Source organism: Erythrolamprus reginae, chromosome 1 (genome assembly GCF_031021105.1).
Source record: "Erythrolamprus reginae isolate rEryReg1 chromosome 1, rEryReg1.hap1, whole genome shotgun sequence".
Taxonomy (NCBI): domain Eukaryota; kingdom Metazoa; phylum Chordata; class Lepidosauria; order Squamata; family Dipsadidae; genus Erythrolamprus; species Erythrolamprus reginae.
In genome coordinates, this window is record NC_091950.1 from 402,952,897 (window position 1) to 402,973,251 (window position 20,355).

General features: G+C 40.3%; 1 protein-coding gene across 2 annotated transcripts in view; it reads left to right on the plus strand.

Moving 5' to 3' along the window:
- CAMKK1 (calcium/calmodulin dependent protein kinase kinase 1) overlaps nucleotides 1-20,355 on the plus strand; it is a 179,180-nt gene that overhangs the window by 120,419 nt on the left and 38,406 nt on the right. For both annotated transcript variants that reach the window (XM_070735175.1, XM_070735176.1), the window contains exon 9: nucleotides 1,388-1,476. In XM_070735175.1, coding sequence (XP_070591276.1) covers nucleotides 1,388-1,476 — 89 coding nt within the window. The remainder of the gene's footprint in view (nucleotides 1-1,387; nucleotides 1,477-20,355) is intronic.

Sequence of the window (20,355 nt, forward strand, 5' to 3'; positions counted from 1 at the left end):
GTATGTCAAAGGTCTCATAGCCTAGCTATACTGAGACATACCAACAGGTTTATTCTCTCTATTGCCCAAGGGTAGGACGAGAAACCATAGATAAAGCTTTCCAAGGAACCTTCATCACCGTAGTCTTTCAAGAAGAGATTGGACTGTCAAAAATAAAAATGGTGTAGGGTTTCCTGCTTGGCCAGGGGGTTGGACTAGATGACCCACAAAGCCCCTTTCAACTCTGTTAATCTAATTTAATCCCATCTTGAATGTTGTTGTGGGAATAAAATGAAGGGAGGTCCCTGGTTAAGTACCTTCAGCATTTAGGCAAGAAGTGGATATAACTTGAATGAAGAAATTATTGAAATTAAGAGTGATTTCCCAACTGTAAAAGATATTAAGTTCCTGCTTCTTGGCATCCAATGTTTCTTGGCTGTGTCCATGTAGATTTTCAAGCAGATGATTGAGATTTGCTGCCTTGGGTAGAGAGAAAGATTAAAAGACCTCCTCTCCCCACCATATTTCTATGAATCCCTCTTTTCCACTTTTTGTGACTATTAACTGCAAGGAGGTTGCTTGTTTTACTACGCTTTCATTGGTTCACCCACCTAATCATCCCATAAACTACAGTACATCATTCTACACTTTGGCATTAATAAAAGTGATAAACAACATCAACACCAAAACTAAAAAGGAACTCCTATTGAAACGTTCGCAAAATGTATTGTTGAATAATAATAATAATAATAATAATAATAATAATAATAATAATAATAATAATAGAGCAGAATTGAGGAGAAGCAGCTAGAGAAATTAGTGAAATACGAAGATCTAAAAATCAAGCTTCAACAACTCTGGCATAAGCCAGTGAAAGTGGTCCCATTGGTACTTGGCACGCTGGGCGCAGTACCAAAGGATCTCAGCGGACATTTGAAAACCATCGGAATTGACAAAATCTCCATCTGTCAATTGCAAAAGGCCGCTTTACTGGGATCGGCAAACATAATTCGCCGCTACATCACACAGTCCTAGGTGCTTGGGAAGCGCCCGACTGGTGATGAAATACGAAATCCAGCATAGTGATCTCGTTTGCTGTGTTGTATTTACATAATAATAATAATTTATTAGATTTGTATGCCGCCCCTCTCTGAGGACTCGGAGCGCCTCACAGCAACAATACATAATGTACAAATCTAATGTTAAAAAACAATTTAAAAACCTTATTATAAAAAACAACCACACAACCTAACAGACCATACATAAAACCATAGTAGCTAGGGGGATGTCAGTTTCCCCATGTCTCACAAGCTCATTTACCTCATCAAAATAATGAAAAATACAAAACAAAATGGCTGTTACAGTCTGGTGAAGTATTTGTCTTGCTCTTTGCCTCCTATTTTTTTAGGCCTGTCATGGAGGTGCCACGTGACAATCCTTTTTCTGAAGAACAAGCTTGGCTGTATTTCAGAGACATTGTCTTGGGCATTGAGTACTGTGAGTATAAAGCAACAGAGTTAGTTATTGTTGCCCTTGATAGATTTCCTCCCTCCCCTCCTTTGATGTGTCTCTTTCTTAGTACTTAAAACAATCCTCCAGCAAAGGAACCATAATTCATGCATGCGTTTCAGCACACTTTCAAAAACATTTCCAGAGCAGGCTCAGAGCTAGTCAATTCCTCAACTTTGGGCGAGGGGGAGTACTTTTTGCTGTGACAAACCCACTAGTCTGCATAAGCCTTATTAAATGGTATAATATCACTTTCTGAGCAGAAGTTAGATGATGATGATGATGATGATGATGATGATGATGATGATAAAAGAAGAGGAAGAAGAAGAACAACAACAGCAACATCAACAACAACAACAATTTGGAAGGGACCTTGGAGGTCTTCTAGTCTAACCTTAGGCAGGACCTTTATAACTTAAGCCAAGGTTCAGCAACCTTCATTGTGTTCAGTTCTGGAGACCTCACCTACAAAAAGATATTGACAAAATTGAACGGGTCCAAAGACGGGCTGCAATAATGGTGGAAGGTCTTAAGCATAAAACGTATCAGGAAAGACTTAATGAGCTCAATCTGTATAGTCTGGAGGACAGAAGGAAAAGGGGGGACATGATCGAAATATTAAAATATGTCAAAGGGTTAAATAAGGTTCAGGAGAGAAGTGTTTTTAATAGGAAAGTGAACACAAGGACAAGGGGACACAATCTGAAGTTAGTTGGGGGAAAGATCAAAAGCAACATGAGAAAATATTATTTCACTGAAAGAGTAGTAGATGCTTGGAACAAATTTCCAGCAGACGTGGTTGGTCAATCCACAGTAATTGAATTTAAACATTCCTGGGATAAACATAGATCCATCCTAAGATAAAATATAAAAAAATAGTATAAGGGCAGACTAGATGGACCATGAGGTCTTTTTCTGCCGTCAGACTTCTATGTTTCTATGTTTCTATTGCTGGAGTGGGCACCTACAACATCATCGTGTAATTTTCTAAAATGATACTAAGGCTAAATGAAATGATGAGATCCTACAGTAAGTTGAATTCCATTCAGTCGTTCTAGGATTTTATTTATTTCTCTAAGCAATCTAAGTAGTGACGGAGGTGACTTAAGGCACTTCAGTCACCCCTAGGCAAAATATAGTTACATGAGAAATGCAATTCAGAGCAATCACCAATTCATACCAGGGAAAGAGCATAATTGATTTGACTTGACGTGGCTTATATAGCTGCCCATTTTACATATGTGGCTCTTGGCAGCTGATAAAAAAATGAAAACCTGAAGTAGTTGAGCATCAAACAAATTAATTGTGGTGTTCGACTGTTTTTAATTGGTTTTAGTTTCATGATTGCTAGTTTGTGCTTTAATTGAGTTCACCTCCCAGAATCCCATGCAAGTGAGATGAGCTGACATACAAATTGAAATGGAATGAATGAATGAGCTACCATTAAAAAAGCCAACAGGTGGGCTGTGTTCCACATCCAAGGGCCACAATCTTCACAAATTGACAGATCTTAATCAAAACAATATCAAAGCTGAACACTGCTCCCGGTGAAAATGACTTCCAATCCCTATCTCTAAAATATACTAAATACAGTGATACCTTGTGTTACAAACTTAATTGGTTCCGGGATGAGGTTCTTAAGGTGAAAAGTTTGTAAGATGAAACAGTGTTTCCCATAGGAATCAATGGAAAAGCGATTAATGCGTGCAAGGCCAAAATTCACCCCTTTTGCCAGCTGAAGTGCCCATTTTTGTGCTGCTGGGATTCCCCTGAGCCTCCCCTCCATGGAAAACCCCACCTCCGGACTTCCGTGTTTTTGTGATGCTGCAGGGGAATCCCAGCAGGGGAATCCCAGCATCGCAAAAATGAGCGCTTCACTGGCAACGAAAGTCCGGAGGTGGGGTTTCCCATGGAGGGGAGCCTCAGGGGAATCCCAGCAGCACAAAAACGGGTGCTTTCTCTGGCAACGGATGTCCGGAGGTGGGGCATCCCAGCGGCGGCGGTGGGTTTGTAAGGTAAAAATAGTTTGTATGAAGAGGCAAAAAAATCTTAAACACCAGGTTTGTATCTCGAAAAGTTTGTATGACGAGGCGTTTGTAAGACGAGGTATCACTGTATGCAGTATATTTTGGCTTCTCCATTGCAAAATTTCTGCACACGGCTGCTATTACCCAATTTGTGCCCTAAGCCCTAAAAATAACACAGAATATGTCAAGAGTGTCGAGAAATCTTGCATTTGTTATAAACCAAACAAGTAGCAAAACTCTGTGAGGTTGAAATGATTCCAGCTGGTGTAACAAGAATGGGAAATAAATGTTTTACAATCCCCAACTTCTTTCCTTCTATGAATGGTAACACATATTGATTATATCTTGGAAACACAGCATGGTTAATGTGGGAGCAATTGCCACAAACTTCCCTAGGGAACCATTTGTATCTTGACTGGAACAAACAAGGTTGAAAAGAGAGGAAACACAATACCTCTGACTTAAACCAAAGACTATTGTTAATCCCCATCTCTCTCTCTCTCTCTCTCTCTCTCTCTCTCTCTCTCTCTCTCTCTCTCTCTCTCTCTCTCTCTCTCTCTCTCTCTCTCTCTCTCTCTCTCTCTCTCTCCACTGAATTCAATACGAGTGGAATAGATTTTGTTTACACTAGTTTAGTTCAAAGGTTTAATTAAGCACTTCTGAGCCTGTTTATTTCACACTGGGGCATTCATACTATAATTATTTATTACCGTAGTACCGCAAATATTTATATTTCATCTGACAGTTTAAAGGCAAAAAAAAAAAATACTATCCAGAATAAAAACACAGCAATACAAAGCACACTAAATGTAATACACATATATAAACAAAGTGGTTTTTTTAAAAAAAAACTTTGACTGTTTATATTTATATTGCATTTCAGTTTTGTATAAATATAGTTTTCAAAACAAGACATCTCCAGGAATGAAGCCAAGCCTGTAAATGGTTCAGCCATACCATTGTGTTTAAAGGGTGCTGAACAAAACATTTTCAGTGTATGCCTATATTGCAATGAAGTCAGAAAAAAGTTGATTTTATGAAGAGGATATTCCCAAGATAGAATGCCACAAGAAAAGGAGGTCACTGTCAGCCTGGTGCCTTTTTTTCAAAAGAAACCCAGTATACATTTTCTCTAGAAATGTGTCAAGCTAACACTAGGTTTGATGTCCAGCACTGACCACAGACTTCCCCGTTGCATAATTAACAAGCCCCCAACTTCCTTATGAATCTGTTATAAGATTTGTACAGTCTACAATCTATAGTTGACCTCACCCCGTTCCTAAGAGGTCTGTAAGGGGTGTGCATAAGCGCACCATTGTGCCTACCACCTCTGTTTTACTGTCCAAATGTACCTGTACCTACTTTGCTTTTATTTATTTATTTATTTATTTATTTATTTATTTATTTATTTATTTATTTATTTATCAGATTTGTATGCCGCCCCTCTATGTAGACTCGGGGCGGCTAACAACAATACTAAGACAATATAAACAAATCTAGTATTTAAGTTAATTTAAAAACCCTAATTAAAGAAACCAATCATACATACAGACATACCATGCATAAATTTTACAAGCCTAGGGGGAAGGGAAAATCTCAATTTCCCCCATGCCTGGTGACAGAGGTGGGTTTTAAGGAGCTTACGAAAGGCAAGGAGGGTGGGGGCAACTCTGATATCTGGGGGGAGTTCGTTCCAGAGGGTTGAGGCCGCCACATAGAAGGCTCTTCCCCTGGGTCCCGCCAAACGACATTGTTTAGTTGACGGGACCTGGAGAAGGCCAACTCTGTGAGACCTAATTGGTCGCTGGGATTTGTGCGGCAGAAGGCGGTCCCAGAGATATTCTGGTTGTTTATGTTTATACCAATACCTGCTATCTTGTACATTTTGACAAACAAATAAACAAACAAATAAATAAATAAAATCTGAGGAAGAAGGAGCACAATGGCTCCGGGGTTGAAGATGCTAAGCTTGTCAGCCTGGGCGTCAGGCCGAAGCCATCGTTTTGCCACAAGCAGAATAGTACTGTAGGAATTGGGGAACGGTGGTTGCATGAGAGGGGAAAATACTAGCCACAACAAATTCTTTCCAGAGATTCAAGGTCATCTTTTGTTCAGCACCAGCCGGAAGTACAGGGGAGGATTGTGGACGTTGAGAGAACCAGAGTGGCCCATGTGATGAACTTGTGGGTGTGGGGACAAGGGATGAACCTTAACCTGGGTGGAGAACTGTAAGAAAAGTTAGCATCAAGTTGCCTACAGTTTGTGGCCAATATAACTCTGTTAATAAATAGACTAGTATCAATTTTATCAATTGATAAAATTGAATGGGTCCAAAGACGGGCTACAAGAATGGTGGAAGGTCTTAAGCATAAAACTTACCAGGAAAGACTTAATGAACTCAATCTGTATAGTCTGGAGGACAGAAGGAAAAGGGGGGACATGATCGAAACATTTAAATATGTTAAAGGATTAAATAAGGTTCAGGAGAGAAGTGTTTTTAATAGGAAAGTGAATACAAGAACAAGGGGGCACAATCTGAGGATAGTTGTGGGAAAGATTAGAAGTAACATGAGAAAATATTATTTTACTGAAAGAGTAGTAGATGCTTGGAACAAACTTCCAGCGGACGTGGTCGGTAAATCCACAGTAACTGAATTTAAACATGCCTGGGATAAACATATATCCATCCTAAGATAAAATACATGAAATAGTATAAGGCAGACTAGGTGGACCATGAGGTCTTTTTCTGCCGTCAATCTTCTATGTTTCTAGTCTAGGGTGCAAAAATGCAACCATGTGGCGTCATATGACCTATCAAAATCACCACGGTTTATGCTCCATCACCTTACCTTAATGTTCATTTCATATACAGTGTTCCCTCGATTTTCGCGGGTTCGAACTTCGCGAAAAGTCTATACCACGGTTTTTCAAATATATTAATTAAAAAATACTTCACGGGTTTTTTCCCTATACCACGGGTTTTCCCGCCCGATGACGTCATATGTCATTGTCAAACTTTTGTCTGCCTTTAATAAATATTTTTTTAAATAAACTTTAATAAATAAACATGGTGAGTAATAATCTAAATGGTTGCTAAGAGAATGGGAAATTGCAATTTAGGGGCTTAAAGTGTTAAGGGAAGGCTTGTGATACTGTTCATAGCCAAAAATAGTGTATTTACTTCCGCATCTCTACTTCGCGGAAATTTGACTTTTGTGGGCGGTCTCGGAACGCATCCCCCGCGAAAATCGAGGGAACACTGTATTGTAACTTGTGAAACCTCGTCTCCAAATTGGTCTGGGCTCTGCCCACTTTGGCGATCATCTTCTAATCATATCAAGCTTTTTGAACCTTGGAAATCTACATGCCAGGATTATTGGCATGATAGAGAGAGAGAGAGAGAGAGAGAGAGAAGACTGGGCAAATGGATATGACACTCCACACTCTATGGCTTTTTGTATCAACATGCTTTTGCCTCCTAACAAACTCCGTACCCTTTGGGGAGTAGGGGGAGAGGAAAACGTGTTACCAATAGAGGGGAATGTGTTTCAATTATATTAGCACATTGCACTGTCTGCCGAAGCTGCTGCTAACAGCATTAAATTGGTTTAATGGAGAAATCTCCTGCAGTTCAAGGACAAAATGAAAGGGCTGCTGTTTCCCTTCCCTATCAGCTTCATGTCCTAGAGCAGAGAAATGATTTAGCACCTGTCAAAAGAAATCTGCAGAGGAAAGCCACTGAGGTGAGTTGGGGGACAGTATCTGACAGAGGTTTGGGTTTTTTTCTTCAGAAAGACACCAAGGTCAATTTGTGTTAGATTCATAGAAATATAAAGAGAAGGGACCATGAATTGAGGATGCTATACAGTGTTCCCTTGACTTTCGCGGGTCCAACATTCGTGAAAAGTCTATGCCACGGTTTTTTAAAAAATATATACTCCGTGGGTTTTTTTTGCAAAACCAAGGGTTTTCCAGGGCTGCCTGATCTACAATACTGTGCATTTTAACTCTCCTCCTCCCCGCCTCCAGCCCAGCCGTCCTGCTTCTTTAAATTCTTTATTTATTTATTCATTCATTTATTCATTTATTTATTTAGTCCAATACACAAAACATATTGAAGAGAATAGACATGGCGTATTATATATAAAGAAAAGATATAAAAATAGAGAAGACATATGAAAGGGAGAAAAGATTTAGGATATATGAGATAAGGAGAGACAATTGGACAGGGGACGAAAGGCACACTAGTGCACTTATGTACGCCCCTTACTGACCTCTTAGGAACCTGGAGAGATCAATCGTGGATAGTCTAAGGGAGAAATGTTGGGGGTTAGGGGTTGACACTACTGAGTCCGGTAATGAGTTCCACGCTTCGACAACTCGATTGCTAAAGTCATATTTTTTACAGTCAAGCTTGGAGCGATTAATATTAAGTTTGAATTTGTTGCGTGCTCTTGTGTTGTTGCGGTTGAAGCTGAAGTAGTCATTGACGGGCAGGACGTTGCAGCATATGGATTTGTGGTCAATACTTAGATCGTGTTTTAGGCGTCGTAGTTCTAAGCTTTCTAGACCTAGGATTGATAGTCTGCTTTCGTAGGGTATTCTGTTTCGAGTGGAGGAGTGAAGGGCTCTTCTGGTGAAGTATCTTTGGACATTTTCTAGGGTGTTGATGTCCGAGATGTGGTATGGGTTCCAGACAGATGAACTGTATTCAACTGTATTCATACTCTGGTGAGTAGTATGAGATTGCCAGAGCAGAAGCTGCGTAGGATCAGGTTAACAACTCTAGAAGCCTTTTTGGTGATATTGTTGCAGTGGGCTTTAGCACTTAGGTCATTTGATATTAGTATTCCAAGGTCTTTTACTGAGTGGGGGTTGGCTGTGAGATTTTGTTTATTCAGTTTATATATGAGGTTTGGATTATTTTTGCCGATGTGGAGGGTAGAGCATTTGTTGGTTGATATTTGAAGTTGCCAGGTGTTAGACCAAATAAAAGCTCCGCTTCCGCCCCAGCCTTCCGATCCCTCCCCTTTAATTCTCGGAGCGTTAGTACGCTCCAATTGATGCCGAGCCTTACTGCCACCACCGCAGCGAGCGCAGCAAAGCCCCCTGCTTGCCACCCATTGCACCTACAGGTACTGGGGGTAAGTAAAACCAGGAATGAAGGAGGGAGGAGGAGGAAGGAAGGAAAGAAAGAAAGGAAGCATCTCTACTTCGCGGAAATTTCACTTTCGCGGGCGGTCTTGGAACGTATCCCCCGCGAAAGTCAAGGGAACACTATATAGCTGTGCTATATAATCAGACTGCCCACCAGTGCTGCCCACTGGCTTACCATGGTCTGGTGGCCCTCAAGTTGTGCTGGACTCGGGAAAACAATATCAGCCCAATTTTGGAGATTGGGCTGAAACGTTTTGCATATAAAGCACATGTTCTCTCTTTAAACCATCAACAAGAAGCCTTACGGGACCTGGGAAGCATCCCTTTTTGATAGTTGCCTCTTGATTCTGAAACAATCTCCCTCAGATGGGTCAAGGTAAATTTTTCCTTTGTCCATAATTCAATGCCTGAGGAGGACGAAAACAGCTTCCCCTGTCCCCTGGAGGCCATTGGGAGGCCCTCTGGAGGCTGGAAATGGCTTGTTTCCCAACTTCAGGTGGGCCCAGTAGGCTCATGTTTTGCGCTCCAAAGGCTTCCCTGGATGACCTCCCAGAGCCTCCGTGCGAGCCAAAAATCAGCTGGCCAGCATACACATGCACATTGGACCAACGGCTCATGTGCCAACAGATATGGCTCCGTGTGCCACCTGTGGCACCCATGCCATAAGTTCCCCATCACTGGTCTAGAATGAATGCCTTGCGTGGAACTCATTACCGGACTCCATACTGTCATCCCCAAACCCCCAACACTTTACCCTTAGATTATCTACGGTTGACCTATCCAGATTCCTAAGAGGTCAGTAAGGGACAAGTACAAGTGCAGTAGAGTGCCTTCCGTCCCCTGTCCTATATCTCCTATACCTTTCTTCTATTCCTATATCTCTTCTTCTATTCTTTCATTGATATATTACTATTTCTTCTTTTCTATTCTTTCTTAGATATATTTTACTATGAGTATCTCCTCTATAACCTTCATCATGTATTTTACTATGTGTATATAGATATATACCCACTAAACCCTCTTTGTGTATTGGACTGACTGACTGACTGACTGACTGACTGACTGAATAAATAAATAAATAAATAAATAAATAAATAAATAAATAAATAAATAAATAAATAAATAAATAAATATCTGGTGCTGACAGCAATGACTGCATTACTGGTAGTATTTTGATGAGAAGACTTGAGATCCCTGAGGAAGCATTCAAAATAAATCTAGCCAACCCAGTGTGAAGGTTTATTTTGAATCAATATTTCATCTCCTTCACACTCTGTTCTAATACAATTCTCTGTTAAGAGGATGGAACTTTAAGCAGACTGTCGTCCCTGGACTCTTACGAGAAACTTAAATAATTGGAGGACTGTATTTCATGTGGATATTTTATATAAGTTTGTGTAACAATATTAACCCTTGAGTAATTTTTTTCTACAGCATTTACATTGTTTTATACCCTGCAGGCGGTAAGGAATATGCTGTGTCTTTTAAAAATATATATTTGGTATTGGTGCCCTCCGTGTAGTGGGCATAGATTGATTTCTCCCTGTTGATTTCCAATGAAATGATTTGGGTTAGAAAAGAAAGGAGATCTGGGAAGACAACTGCTGTCTTCATTTCTGTCTTACTTTTAAAAATCCAGCAGGGCCTTGATTGTGGCACAGACTCCAATATAACCCTTCTCTTCAATAAGTAATAATAAAATAAAAAAATAATCATAAAAAAATAATAGAATTGCTCTTCCCTGGGGAATAGAGAGGTTCAAAGAGAAACAAGTTTGGAGACATAGTTTTTAAAATTTCTATTTCTGCATCTCTGTGGGTGGAAGACGGGGAATGGAGATTTTGTGCTGTAGCTCTCCTTAAATAATTAAAAATCTCATCCATCTTCTACAGATCACCCCATGACCTTTCAGTAGATGTTCGTTTATCTTATACTTTTCTCCTTTTAACAAGTCTTAATTTCATGTCTTTGCTCAAGCAGAAAGAAACACAGTAGTTGTTAGGCTTCACATCAAGCACAGCAGTATATTTATTTATTTTTATTTATTTAATTTTGTCCAGTACACAATAATACACAATGAAAGTAGTAGAAGACACCTTCAAGGGAAAAGAAAGAAAAGAAAATTGGAGAAGGAATAGAAGAGAGAGTATAGGATAAGATAAATTAAAGAGAGAATAAGATAGATAAAGGGATAGAAGAGAAGATACATGGGATATCTTGACATTGGAGACGAGTAGCTTTAAGTACTCCAGCTGGCTGGTTCTCACTCCAAAGTAGAGGTCTCCAACCTTGGCAACTTTAAGATTTGTGGACTTCAATTCCCAGAATTCCTGAGCCACAAAATCTCCCTATAAAAGGAAAAAGCTCTCAGTCTGGCTGTCTGCTGGATCTTGTACAGACTTACAATAAAGAGCATGCTTATACTTTTCAGAGGTCCGATATTGTTCTATGCACAATCCTTGTTTTATTGATTGCATGTAACATCTAATTTTCTAATTTGAGGTTTTCAATGAGCTGTACCCCATAATCATTAAATTATGACAAATCATAGCTTGAACTATCTTGCTTTGCATGTAATGAGTCTCTCTCATATATAAGTTTCACCTTTTACTGAAATAAATGAACTTTTGCACCATATTCTAAATTTTTCAAGTTTCACGTGTAGAACTGACCACAAGAATTTAGAACCCTCTGCAAACTTCTCATAGATTCGTACAATACCAGGGAAGATGGGTGTGAGTCTTTCTCATTTTCACTTTTTAAATCTCTTAGCTTCCTAACTCACAAAAAGAGCAGGCAGATGTTTTGTTGTAGAACCCAGAGTCTACAGAGGGGCGGCATACAAATCTAATAAATAAATAAATAAATAAGTACTCAGTACTTGCTTTGGACCCATTTTGCAGTAATTACTGCCTCAATGTAATGTGGCATGGAAACTATCAACCTGTGGCACTGCTGAGGTGTTATGGGAGACCAGGATGCTTCAATAGCGACCATCAGCTCTTCTGCATTGTTCGGTCTCATGTCTCTCATCTTTCTCTTGGCAATGCCCCATAGATTCTCTATGGGGTTCAGGTCAGGTCAGTTTGCTGGCCAATCAAGCACAGTAATCCCACGGTCATTAAAGCAGGTTTGGGTGCTTTTGGCAGTGTGGGCAGGTGCCAAGTCCTGCTGGAAAATGAAACCAACATCCCCATAAAGCTCATCTGTGGAAAGAAGCATGAAGTGCTCCAAACTCTCCTGGTAGATGGCTGCATTGACCCTGGACTTAATGAAGCACAGTGGACCGACACCAGCAGATGACATGGCTCCCCAAATCAAAACAGACTGTGGAAACTTCACACTGGACTTCAAGCATCTTGCAGTGTGTGCCTCTCCATTCTTCCTCCATACTCTGGGTCCTTAGTTTCCAAATGAGATGCAAAGGTTTCCACAGTCTGTTCATTTATTACTGAAATAAATGAACTTTTGCACAATATTCTAATTTTTTGAGTTTCACCCATAATTTCCATACACATGACCTTAACAGTGAATAGCTTTTTCGATTATGTAATTTTTTTTAGTTTCAAACATAGTCTTCCATTTGGATAGAAGGAATTACAGTATCTAAAAAGGAAATCGCAGGCAACCATCCCATCCTCAAAAAGTCCTAGTCACTGCAGTCCAGCTACTGCAGCAATATTTCTGGTTATTAGGGATGCAGATCACATACAGATTTGGAAGTTTTTGCTGCAAGGAGAAAAGAATCTCAGATCCTTTTCACATCTCTGGTGCCAAAAAAGCCACAGAGTTATGATCTTCTAAAGCAAATGCTGTCTTGGTTTCCATGCTGTGCAAAATGAAACTCCCCTCCCCCCAGGAGATAATTAGCAATTCATGAATCTCAATAGCCATTAGATGAGAAATATATTAATCAAATGACTCACCTCCCTCAGTTCTCTTTCACTGGCTGAATTTGGGGTGAATCGAATAGAATAGAATTCTTTATTGGCCAAGTGTGATGGGACACACAAGGAATTTGTCTTTGGTGCATATAATAATAATAATTATAATTATTATTATTATTATTATTATTTATTAGATTTGTATGCCGCCCCTCTCCGAAGATTCGGGGCGGCTCACAACAAACGATAAAAAACAATATTATAATGGCACAAATCTAATATTAAAAAAAAACTAAAATCCCTACCATAATTAAAAACCAAACAGCACATACATACCAAACATAAATTATAATAAGCTTGGGGGAAAGGTGTCTCAAATCCCCCATGCCTGGCGGTATAAGTGGGTCTTAAGTAGTTTACAGAAGACAAGGCGGGTGGGAGCAGTTCTAATCTCTGGGGGGAGTTGATTCCAGAGGGCCGGGGCCGCCACAGAGAAGGCTCTTCCCCTGGGGCCCGCCAGACGACATTGTTTAGTCGACGGGACCCGGAGAAGGCCAACTCTGTGGGACCTTATCGGCCGCTGGGATATGCTCTCAGTGTACATAAAAGAAAAGATGCATTTGTCAAGAATCATGAGGTACAGCACTTAATGATTGTCGTAGGGGGTCAAATAAGCAACGAGGAAACAATATTAAAAATCTTAAGGATACAAGGAACAAGTTACCATCATACAGTCATTAGTGGGAGGAAATGAGTGATCGGAATGATGAGAAAAAACTAGTAATAAGAGTAGTGCAGGCTTAGTAAACAGTCTGACAGTGTTGAAGGAATTACTTATTTAGCAGAGTGATGACATTCGGGGGGAAACTGTTCTTGTGTCTAGTTGTCTTGGTGTGGTGTGCTGTGCTCTGTAGCGACGTTTTGAGGGTATTTTTACTTTGAAGTTTGTTATATCAAATTTGGTGGCGATTAAACATATTTGGAATTGCACTAATGCATGGGGCACAAATGCTTTCAGTCTCTTTTGTGATAAAGCGTCTTTACATTTTCGCAAGGTAATATTGCCTTGCCTTTTCTTCATTCTTGGTTGAGTTCCAGAAACATATTGAGCCATTATGGAAACAGGGTGGACCTTTAATCTAAGCAAACCTCCTATTCTTTAAACTTGTATCGGAATTTAAGTCAATATGTCAACGATCGTATAATTCAGTAGGCTGGGAAGCAAGGATTCAATAAATAAAACATTTCATTGTAGTGAACAACAGCAATTTAATTGCTCACAGTTGTCATAAGAGTGATGGGAAATAGATTAAAACAAATCAACCTCCCCCGTGCTCAAAAAAAGGCCTTAGTATTTGAAATAGAATTGCAGAAAATGATGTAGAAAGGGCATAACAATGTCTTCCTTTTATGGACTCTGTTAGATACAATGGATAAAATTTCAATCTGAATTTTGGCCTCCCCCTCCCTCACAATAGGCAAATATGCTGAATCTGGAAAACACTGTTGAATTTAGTTTGGTTTTTATAACACATTTGATAATGCTTTTTTTCTTTTAGTACCAATGTAACTTTGAACTGTCGCTAAATGAATAGTTGAAAGTTAAGGACTGCCTGCATAGTTTTACAATCTATCCAAGGTGCTAGAATGACTGATAAACAGAATACAGTGGTACCTCTACTTAAGAACGCCTCTACTTAAGAACTTTTCTAGATAAGAACCGAGTGTTCAAGATTTTTTTGCCTCTACTTAAGAACCATTTTCTACTTAAGAACCCAAGCCCAGAAAAATTTCCTAGGAAATTTGAGAGTGGTACAAAGGCCCAGCCAGTTTCCTGCCACTCCCCCTTTAATTCCGGCCATCTTGGGCTGCCAGAGGAGCCTTTCGGTGATGCTTAAGGAGGCTTTGTCAGTCCAGAGAGAACGAAGCATTTTCCTTTCTCTGGGTGCTTGGACAGGGAATAAACCTCTGCCAGCGCCCAGAGAAAAGAAACGCTCCCTTCGCTCTGGGCAGCCGAGGAGTCACCACAGCTAAGGAAAAGCGCTGGCTACAAATCGAGCGAGCAAGAGGAGAGGGGAGCCCTTCAGCATGGGAAGGAAGAGGAAGCAGGCAGCAGCAGCAACAGCAGCCAGTGTATGGGAGGCAGCCTTGCAGCAGATGTATGGGAGACGTGTGCTCCTCCTCCCCTCCTCAGAGTCCCTCTTTTTTTTTTTAAGCCTTAAAGTTTTGGATTTTTTTGATTCCCCTCACCTCACCTTCTTCCTTCAGCAGCGACTGTCCTCCTCCTCTTCTTCCTCCTCCTCCTCCCACCCAAATTCCAAGCTTTTATTTTTTTCCTAATGGGTTTGCACACATTATTTGCTTTTACATTGATTCCTATGGGAAAAATTGCTTCTACTTAAGAACATTTTTACTTAAGAACCTGGTCACAGAACGAATTAAGTTCTTAAGTAGAGGTACCACTGTAACAGAGTTGGCAGGGCATTCTTGGCGGTGTTCCAATCTAACCCCTGCTCTAGAAACTCTATACCATTTCAGACAAATGGTTGTCCAATCTCTTATCGATCTATGATGCAATGATGCGCTTTCAAATTTGATGGATATTCCAGAATAAGACAACCTTCCTCCAATTAGCCCATTAAATTGAGCTTACTCTATTCTCTAATGAGCTTACTCTATTCCCTAATGCAAGGTTTCCCCATCTTAGTCATCTTGAGATGTGTGGACTTCAACTCCCAGAATGCTGGGTTATTCTGGACAGTGAGATCCACGCATCTTAAATTGGCTAAGACTGGGAAACACTGTTCCCCCTTGATCAGAATGTGAAAATCCCTGAGAAACAGGATCGGAACTGTTATTATAATTGAAAGTGGAACTTTATTGAGTCCCACGGGATTGGGCAGCAAAGAAGTCTAGTTTAAAAAATCGGTACGATTGGATGAGTAACAAAAGTAAAGACGGGAATAAAATGTGAAAGGATGTATCAAAAGGAATATAGAAATATGTAGAATAAAGAGATGATATAAGAATTTAATTTAATTTATTGGATTTATATGCCGCCCCCCTCCGCAGACTCGGGGCGGCTAACAACAATGATAAAAACAACATGTGATGATCCAATAATAAAACAACTAAAAACCCTTATTTATAAAACCAAACAGACACACAAACATACCATGCATAACTTGTAATGGCCTAGGGGGAAGGAATATCTCAACTCCCCCATGCCTGGCGGTATAAATGAGTCTTGAGTGGTTTACGAAAGACAGGGAGGGTGGGGGCAATTCTAATCTCCGGGGGGAGTTGGTTCCAAAGGGCCGGGGCCGCCACAGAGAAGGCTCTTCCCCTGGGGCCTGCCAAACGACATTGTTTAGTCGACAGGACCCAGAGAAGGCCAACTCTGTGGGACCTTATCGGTCGCTGGGATTCGTGCGGTAGCAGACAGTTCCGGAGGTAATCTGGTCCAATGCCATGTAGGGCTTTAAATGTCATGACCAACACTTTGAATTGTGAAATGTAACAAATACAAGATATCGGGTTTAAATCTATATTAAATAATTGAAATGTTGAGTTTTTTTCGTTTTAAAATTTTGGAAAAAATAAACAATATTTTTTTTAAAGAAGTCACTTTAATTTAATTTAATTTAATTACAGTATAGCTGTAGTTGACCTCAAGGGGGTCATCAATGAACGCTATCGTAGGCATTTCAAAAATCCACCAGAGCTTCGTGTTCTTTAAAAATAACATCTCCAGTCACAGAAAGCTCTTCCTGTGGTTGGAGCTTTATCTAGACCACAGACAGATCCTTCTGTCTCTGTTATGGATTGTGAATTTTCATGGCTGTCATGGAGACAGTAGTCTAAATAAATAACTTCCCCTTGTTTGCCAGGGCCTAGTGTTGACATGTCAAGGCAACTTTTTGTACTGGTCTTTCTCAGCCTTTGTCTTCCAGTGCTATTGAATGAAATTTCATGCTTGGCATGATTAGGAAGGGAATCGAAAATAGGTTGGCAAGTGTTGTATTGCCTCCGTACTAATCGATGGTGAGACCACACTTGGAGTACTGTGTACAGTTCTGGTCACCGCACCTCAAGAAGGATATAATAGTTAGGGGTTTTATTATGTTATTAATGTCTTTTTAAAGGGATTTAATTTTTTATTATTAGATTTGTAATGTATTGTATTACTGTTATGCTGTGAGCCGCCCGAGTCTTCGGAGAGGGGCGGCATACAAATCTAATAAACTATAATTAACTATAATGGAACTGGAAAAGGTGCAAAAAAGGGCAACAAGAATGATCAAGGAAATGGAGCATCTCCCTTATGAAATCAGGTTGCAACGCCTTGGTCTCCTCAGCCTTGAAAGATGGCGTTTAAGGGGTGACTTGATCGAAGTGTATAAAATCATGCATGGGATAGAAAAGGTGGATAGAAAAAAATTCTTTTCTCTATCACACAATACTAGGATGAGGGGGCACTCCCTAAAGTTCATAGGTAAGAAAGTGAGGACAAATCAAGGGAAATATTTCTTCACCCTGAGGGTCGTTGGTTTAGGGAATTCACTTCCAGGAGAGGTCGTGACGGCTGTCGGCCTTGATAGCTTCAAGGCAGGATTAGACAGATTCATGGATGCCGAGTGTATTGGTGGTTATTGAAACGGATGTCCATGTACCGCCTCTGTTGGTTGAGGCAGGCATAATTCCATTTGTTGGGGGTCAAGGGAAAGGGAGGGTTTTGCCTTCTCTTTCTGCTCAAAATCCCCATGTACAATTGGTGGACCACTGTGTGACACAGAATGCTGCATTCGATGGGCTTTGTCCTGATTCAGCATGGTTCTTATGTTCTTATATTGGTATTTACCAGGGGTAGGTTGCGGATTCTCCCACTGCCAGTTCATTTGGTTGAGCTGCGCAGGCATATGCCCATGTTACTCCAAATATGCCCATGTTACTCCAACACTCCGCAGTCTGCATTGGTTGCCGATCAGTTTCTGGTAGCAATTCAAAGTGTTGGTCATTACCTATAAAGCCCTTCATGGCACTGGACCAGGGTATCTACGAGACCGCCTTCTGCCGCACGAATCCCAGCGACCGGTTAGGTCCCACAGAGTTGGTCTCCTCCGGGTCCCGTCAACTAAACAATGTCGTTTGGCGGGACCCAGGAGAAGAGCCTTCTCTGTGGCGGCTCCGACCCTCTGGAATCAGCTCCCTCCAGAGATTAGAACTGCCCCCACCCTCCTTGCCTTTCGTAAACTCCTTAAAACCCACCTCTGCCATCAAGCGTGGGGGAACTGAAACATCTCCCCCTGCCTATGTAGTTTTTTATGTATGATGACTGTATGTATGTTTTTATACATTGGGGTTTCTTGTTTTTTAGACTTTTTAAATGTATTATTGTTATTTTAGATTGCAACTATTAGATTTGTTATTATATATTGTTTTTATCATTGCCGTAAGCCGCCCCGAGTCTGCAGAGAGGGGCGGCATACAAATCTAATTAATAATAATAATAATAATAATAATAATAATAATAATAATAAGCACATGCGCACTAGTTTTTAAAAGTTTCTGTGCATGTGCAGAAGCCAAAAACAAGATGGCAGGGCCTATGGCACTGCTGGAAGAACTGGCTCAGGGGTGAGAGGTGACTCAGGCCACCAAAATACTACAGGTTCTATAGAACCGGTCTGAACCCACCTCTGGTCTTTACAAATAACTTTTTTATAATGACAAAAAGTTATTGTTCCTAAATTGGAGCATTTTTCTTCTGGATTTCAGCAGTCTGATAGTTCCGAAGAGGATTTGGTAGTCTTCCAGGGTTTAATATTTCAAAATTGAAAGTGGTTCTGGATGAAGGGGGAGTTTTGCACATCTCTAACTTTAATCGTGGGATCTGCGCTCAAACTTTCACTCTGTCTGCTTTTACAAGAACAATTAGGGCGTATCTCCTCGGTTAGGTTTTTAAATGTCAACTATTTTGATATTTGCGAAGTTTAAGTGGATTTAAATTACCTTGTTTCTAACTTATTAAAAATATCTTTGCATTTCTGTTATGTTCTACCAAGGGAAAGGAAAGATATAAATGGGATAAAAAATTAATTTTCGGACCAGAATATCTCCGGGACTGCCTTCTGCCGCACAAATCCCAGCGACCAGTTAGGTCCCACAGAGTTGGCCTTCTCCGGGTCCTGTCGACTAAACAATGCCGTCTGGTGGGACCCAGGGAAAGAGCCTTCTCTGTGGTGGCCCCGACCCTCTGGAACCAACTCCCCCCCAGAGATCAGAGTTGCCCCCACCCTCCTTGCCTTTCGTAAGCTCCTTAAAACCCACCTTTGTCGTCAGGCATGGGGGATTTGAGATATTCCCTTCCCCCTAGGCTTATAAAATTTATGTTTGGTATGTCTGTATGTATGATTGGTTTCTTAAATTAGGATTTTTTAATTTAACTTAAACTTAAATATTAGATTTCTTTATATTGTCTTATTGTTGTTGTTAGCCGCCCCGAATCTACGGAGAGGGGCGGCATACAAATCTAATAAATAAATAATAAATAAAAATAAATAATTTTAACATATTCCATTCTACCGAGTGCCTCAAAGGATATCTTGTAGATGTCTTAGAAAAGCAATGTATATTTTACAAAAAAATAACGAACACATAAATTATTTTTCAATGGTCATAAGTAGAAACAGCAGTGGGAAAAATGTGACCAGACCAGAAACAATTTTGAGAGAATTTTGTTGATTTTCAAAATAAATTGCCCAGGAACCAAATAGTCAATTTTTCAACCCCTAACATCTGATACTGAATCTAATACTAATATTAATTATTGGAAGCCCTTCCACAAAATCTTAACTGAAAAACAGGCTACCTTGTCCTATATACCATCTTGCCTATTGAAAACTAGATGGCAGTACCCAACTAACCCTAGTTGATTTTTTTAAACCATCAGGAAATCTCAGAACTTTAGTATAAATTTAGAAATAACTGTTGTTGTTTTTTTTAAAAATTGCATTTTGCCAAGAAAAAATCATGAATAATGCATGTAGTTACTAGACGTTGGTCTTGAATTGACGGGTTCTTAGTAATGGAAAGATCTGGAAAGATCCAGTTGCGGCCCTATTTGGACCGGGAGTCACTGCTCACAGTCACTCATGCCCTCATCACCTCGAAGCTCGACTACTGTAATGCTCTCTACATGGGGCTACCTTTGAAAAGTGTTCAGAAACTTCAGATCGTGCAAAATGCAGCTGTGAGAGCTATCATGGGCTTTCCTAAATATGCCCATGTCACAGCAACACTCCGCAGTCTGCATTGGTTGCCAATCAGTTTCCGGTCACAATTCAAAGTGTTGGAATCCCAGCAACCAGTTAGGTCCCACAGAATTGGCCTTCTCTGGGTCCCGTCGACTAAACAATGTTGTTTGGTGGGACTCAGGGGAAGAGCCTTCTCTGTGGCGGCCCCGACCCTTTGGAACCAACTCCCCCCAGATATCAGAGTTCCCTCCACCCTCCTAGCCTTTCGTAAGCTCCTTAAAACCCACCTCTGTCGTCAGGCATGGTGGAATTGACATTTTCCCTCCCCCTAGGCTTATAAAATTTATGCATGGTATGCTAGTATGTATGATTGGTTTCTAAACTGAGGTTTTTTAAATTAACTTAAATATTAGATTTGTTTACATTGTATTGCTTATGCTGTGAGCCGCCCCGAGTCTGCGGAGAGGGACGGCATACAAATCTGATTAATAAATAAATAAAATAAATATTTACTATACCTGAGCTGATTTAATAGATACTTAT